This window comes from Fukomys damarensis, unplaced genomic scaffold (genome assembly GCF_012274545.1).
Source record: "Fukomys damarensis isolate Sample0158 unplaced genomic scaffold, DMR_v1.0_HiC HiC_scaffold_37, whole genome shotgun sequence".
Classification (NCBI taxonomy): Eukaryota; Metazoa; Chordata; class Mammalia; order Rodentia; family Bathyergidae; genus Fukomys; species Fukomys damarensis.
In genome coordinates this window covers 1,672,895-1,678,645 of record NW_022900949.1, presented here as the reverse complement: position 1 = coordinate 1,678,645, position 5,751 = coordinate 1,672,895, and the positions used below count along the sequence as shown (strand labels likewise).

General features: G+C 59.0%; 1 protein-coding gene across 1 annotated transcript in view; it reads right to left on the bottom strand.

Annotated features, from left to right (window-relative positions):
* Nucleotides 1–3,397, bottom strand: part of Mast3 (microtubule associated serine/threonine kinase 3) — a 21,841-nt gene extending 18,444 nt beyond the window's left edge. The window contains exons 1-2 of the mRNA XM_010606527.1: nt 3,353–3,397; nt 1,720–1,751 (exon numbers count right to left, since the gene is read on the bottom strand). Coding sequence (XP_010604829.1) covers nt 1,720–1,751; nt 3,353–3,382 — 62 coding nt within the window. The 5' untranslated portion in view covers nt 3,383–3,397. The remainder of the gene's footprint in view (nt 1–1,719; nt 1,752–3,352) is intronic.
* Between the last annotated feature and the right edge of the window lie 2,354 nt (nt 3,398–5,751).

Sequence of the window (5,751 nt, the reverse complement as noted above, 5' to 3'; positions counted from 1 at the left end):
GCTAAAGGTGTAGGGAAGGTGGGATGGGTAGGGGAAGGGTAATCCCGATCCGAGCCGCGCGGCTGGAAGGGAAGAGCGGCCCTGCCCCGCGGTCCAGCCTGAACGTTCCATCGCCGCCGAGCCCCTCCGCCTCCGCGGTCGCTGGGTCCTGAGGCCTCGCACACTCCGGGTTCCCCACGCTGTGCCCCACCCCGTGGCGCATCTGGGCACCCTGGACCCGAGGCCCTCGCTGTGCTGGGCCTCCGCAGGAACATGTCCCTGTGACCACATCCCAGTGCCGCCCTGTCCCCGGTCCAGCCTGAACGTTCCATCGCCGCCGAGCCCCTCCGCCTCCGCGGTCGCTGGGTCCTGAGGCCTCGCACACTCCGGGTTCCCCACGCTGTGCCCCACCCCGTGGCGCATCTGGGCACCCTGGACCCGAGGCCCTCGCTGTGCTGGGCCTCCGCAGGAACATGTCCCTGTGACCACATCCCAGTGCCGCCCTGTCCCCTCCTCCGCGAGCTGTGTCTGGGCCCCCAGCCCGTCCCGCTTCTGTCACAAATCTAGAGGTGTATGCGTCCCTCTTTGGCGCCGTGAAGCCCAGGGGTTCCCAGCCAGGCAGCCAGGCAGGGAAGGGACAGGCGGGCAGGAGGGGCGACTCCTCGGGGACTTTGCCCTGTGAGGTTGACTCCCTGGTCACCACCCTTCCCCCAGGCTGGGCAAAGGCCAGGGCAATGTCCGAGCCCTGCCTCACCAGCTGGCCAGCCCCAGGACAGCAGGAGCAGATGGCCAGCGTGCGGGCCAGTTTGACCCCTCCCGGAGCTCCGCCCTTCTGTCTTCCACCTGCTTTGCCACTGCCCCCTGACCCCAGCTCCACGCTGGTCTCGGATGACACACGGGCACCTGCCACAGGCCCTTTGCACTTGCCGTGCCTGAGCCTACTACTGCATCTCCCAAGATGTCCCCCCAGTGCCTCTCCTTTCCAGATCCGCCTGCCCAAAGCTGTCTCCTAGGAGACCCCACATGCCGGTCGAAGCGCCAAGACCCCTCCCCCCGACCTTTTCTGTTTAATTTTTCCTGTGCGAACCTCATTTCCCTGTCCCCTTCTAGGAATGGCAGCTCCCCGGCATTGCCTTGTCTCTGGGCCTCAAATAGGGCCTGGCACACAGTAGGTGCTCAGCGTTTGCTGAATGATTCCTGCCCCCCAACTCAGGCAAATGCACCCCGCAAACACGGGTATCCACACGCACATACTTCCACACCATGAGCCTGTGCAGAGCTGGACACAGACTTCCGTGTACCCCTACCCACCCAGGAAACGGGAAAGAGGGTGAACGAAATGCTCCTTGCGCTTAGGGAGCTCCAAAAATGCCAGCCTACGGAAATGCCCATGTGAGCCCAATCAAGACTATTTTCTCGTGGTCCCTAAAAAGAAGTGAGTTGCCCATTGCAGGAGGCATGCAAGCCTGAACCAGGGGACTTGAGAGGTGAGGAGCACGGCTCATTCCACGATGGTGCCTTATAACCTGGGAGCAACGCCTTTACAGCTCTAGTTGCTCATTTGCATACATTTACATACTGCCAGGGGTTTCCCAGGCTGCTGGTGACAGCCAAGCGAGTGGCTTGTGAAGCACTCGGCGCACACCAGGGAGGATCCGGTGAGAAGCATAGACAGTATTAAGTTCACAACTCGCGGCCAGGACTGCAGCCTCCCCACCCCCCGGCTGCAGGGGAACTCACCCGCGGCCCCGGCGTGGCAGGCTCAGCTCCTTCTGAAACAGAAGAAAGATTCGAATCACTCCCAGGAAGTCGAGCCCTTTGAACCCTGACCCTTGACCCACGACGCCCCCAAATCAGCCAGGGCCTTGGCACCACTTGCCTTCTCCTCTTGCCCGAGAACTTGGGCTCACATCTCAGGTCTCACCTGGAGCACCCTTCTGGACGCCGATCTGTTTTCCTGGCCAGCAAATATGCATGTTTTCTGAGACCAGGTCTCGGTATGTGGTCCAGGCTGGCCTTGAACTCACAGCCATCCTCCTGCCTCAGCCTCATGAGTGTTGGGAATCAAGGGTGCACTACCACACCCGGCTTAAAAAATATTTTTACTTAAAATAAATGAAGCTACGCCAGGCAGGGTGGTACACGCCTGTAATCCCAGCACTCCAGAGGCTGAGGCAGGAGGATCGCCATGAGTTGGAGGCCAGCCTGGACTACATAGCGAGACTCTGTCTTAAAAAAACAAAAGATTTCTTGTAGTGGCGGGCCGGAGACTTAGCTCAGTGGCACTGAACATGCCTTGAAAGCTGCAAGGTCCTGAGTTAGATGGCGGTACCCCCAAAAAAAGAGTATCAGTAGTGGCTTAAATTGAATCGGGCTGAGGGAGAATCCACTGCGCCCCCTCGTGGACATCTCCGCGGCCAAGGTCTCCTATGCTGCACTGGGCAGGGGTGGGGGCGCCAGGCTCACCTCCCTGTTTGTTTGTTTGTTTGTTTTTTAATGGTTTCCCGAAATTTTCTTTTCTTTTTGAGACAGGGTCTCACGGTGCAGTCCAGGCTGGCCTTCACTACGGAGCACGGGCTCGAACTCTCGGCGATCCTCCTGCCTCGGCCTTTCCAGGGCGTGCACCACCGCGCCCAGCTCGCCTTCCTGCAGGCCTGGTTTCCCACCGCGGGGCAGAGCCCTGGGCTCGGGGTCCGCGCTCAGACGCGGCCGGCCTGAGAGACGATTCTGAGCCCACAGTTCCTACTCCGGGCGGCTTCAACCTGCATCTCTGTGGTGGTATCTGTCCCTTCCTGGGGATGCCTTGCCTCAGTTTCTCCTTCTGTGACTTGGGGTTGGCATCAGGAGGGCTCCAGGGTTACCGCGCACCTACTGTTCTGTATTCTGCACCCTCCTATGGGCGGGTTAGGGCCGGAAACTGAGGTTCTGAGGGAAGCCAGCGGCCCACATCTCTCTGCGGAAGCAGAGGGAAAGCTGAATCTTGGGGACCCCCCCAAGCACACACACTGGGGCGGCCCGCGTTGGGGACACACGGCTATTTTTACCTCGGTGGGCTCCAGACTGCCCACGTCCCAAGGCGGGTGTTCACCATGGCAACCACTGACGTCATCAGCCCCCGCAGCCAATTGGAGGGGGCTGGAAGCCGCCAGGCGCTGGACGACCCGGCTGGCGGGGGAGTGGGGGTGAGGGCAGGGTCTCCGGCATCGGAGGAGGGGAAGGGTTGGCGCGGGTTGGAGCGTCACCCTCCTGCCTAATCCCAGCCACTCCGTGCTCAGAAAACCGAGCCTTTCAGGATGGAAGGAGAATGAGTTACCACTCTGAGGTCTCCCGGTCTGCTTGAATACCTCTGGGGACGGGGTGCTCACTACCATACCTGACAAGGAGTCCTGGATCCAGGGACCATCACCACCGCAAGACCTTAGAATCTCCTTTCTGTCCCCTAAATCGCTGCGGGATCTTGTACTAGCTCCACCCACTACCTGACGATGGAACGATTGGAACCCTGCGCATCCCCTGCCTGCTACCCTGGTCCATGCCTTGCAGGGCCTGACTGTCGTGGGTTTCCACTCCGCTGTCCCACGGGTGACCCCACCCGACAGCGAATGCCCGCCTCTGCCTCAGTGTCTTTCAGGGAAAGGCGGGTTACAGGCCCTGGTGTACATGGACCAGCCAGAAGCTGGGGGGTGGCAGGGCGCGGACTCTTGATGATGATCTTAATCCCCTCCTCCGCCAGGAGCTGGGCCATCTGCTACGCCTAGAGCGGCGCCCCCGGCCGGCTGTTCCTTGGGGAGGTGGCGTCTACCCGACCCCACCAAGCAGCTCTGCCTGGCTTGGGGCGTGGGCGGAGGGTGGGGGCTGCGGGGTCAGAGTGGGACTTGTGCACAGACTACGGCCGGAGGGCTTCCTGGAGGAGGAGACCAAGTCGACCCAGGCCATCGCGAAGGGAGTGGCTTTGAAGAGCGGGCCTTCTGGGGGCCCTTCCCAGCAGCAAGGGGCACAGGCCCAACAGGGGCCGTGGCCACTTGCTCTGTCCTGGAGATTTCCTGTTTGCCGATCTGGTGCTTTGAAATTCTGTTTTGTGTAAAACAAAGGTTCAGGTGGAAGATGGTGATAATAAGAATATCTCAGCTGGGGTGATGGTTGCACGCCTTTAATCCCAGCACTCGGGAGGCTGAGGCAGGAGGATCGCTGTGAGTTCTCGAGACCAGCCTGGGCTACATAGTGAATTCCAGGTCAGTCTCAACTACATAGTGAGACCCTGTCTCAAAAAAAAAAAAAAAAAAAAAATTCAAGTTTGTTTGTTTTGTTTTGGGACAGGGTATCGCTGTATAGTCCAGGTTGGACTTAAACTCACTATGTGGCCCAGGCTGGTCGCGAACTTGCTTCGATCCTCCTGCCTCACCCTCCTGAGTCCTGGGATTACAGGTGTGCGCCGTCACACCCGGTTCCAGAAGAGCTCATGTTTACTGATGCTTGGAAAAGTTACACATGGCACCGAGTTTAACCCAAACTAGGCAGGACCAATCCCCACACCGCTGACCCACGGCCAAAGCAAACTGGTAGGGTTTGGATCAGGAATAAGACCTGTCCTGCAGGCAGCCAATCACAGGCCTTGCTTAGCCACAATCTCATTGGACAGGATCCCCATGCTATTGTCTGGATTGGCCAATCACCTGAGTCCTCAAATTTTTATGAATTCACGCTGTGACATCTGCCGGTGGTTGACCTCCAGGAAATCTGATTGGCTCTCACTAGCAGCCGCCATCCAATTGGCTTTGAGGCCCTCCCTAACTGGGGTGGGGCTGCATGGACGGGGCCGGGATGCGATTGTAGATCAAGCCTAAGGTCTTGACCTCAGCGCAGGCTCGGCCGCCAGATCGCTTAACATTCCAGCTCTCTGGGATCTCAGCTGTTGTGTTTCCTCTCTGAGCCTCAGTTTCCCCCTTCTGAAAAAAACAACTAATAATCGTATCACCATTCTGGCCATGAGCAGAACTAAATACCCACACAGTGCTTGGTCGGCTAATGGGGTCAGTTCGTACCACTTCACTATTATTTTAATCTTCCCCCACTTTGGCCTTCAGTCTTATTTCCTTCTTGGCTTCCTGACCTCATTTTTGCCCGTTACTGGCTGCACAGGTGTGTTTTTGGTCTGCAAATATGAGTGTGTCCTCCCCTGCTCTAGTACCTTCCATGGCTCCCCATTACCCTAGGGAGAATGTCTAACCTCTTCACAGTCAGCACTGCCACCAGACAGCCATCATGTCTAGCTTCACACCAGGAAGCACCTTCTGTTTGCTCCTCCTGTAGATAGCAGGACATGTGCCTCTGGGCCTTTGCACATGCCACCTGCTCCAGAATCCCTGCCTAGCACCCCTTAGCCTCTCCCTCTATCTCCCTGGATGCAACCAGTGGTGGGTGGGTCTGGAGGGGGAGCTGGACCTCCCTGGGTTCGAATCCTGTCCCCTGTGTGGTGAGGCCTGGACAGTGGCGTCGCATTGCTGAGCCTTAGTTTCTCCTTTGGTCCTGTAGGACCTGTCATCTGGGAATGTCCGCCCCCCCATGGAACAGGTCCCACTTCCTGACGTCAGCGGCGCCCCCACTCTCCTACCCGGAGGCGGCTTCTCTATTTTAAGAGGCCGAAGGCGGGGACTGCATCTAACTGGGGCTCCAGTCGAGGCCACCCCCCTGCCCACCAGTGCCCCAGCCCCTCCGACCCCCTCCCGCCCGCGCCCTCTCCTCCGTGCCAGCTTCCCAGCCTCCTCCGCGCCC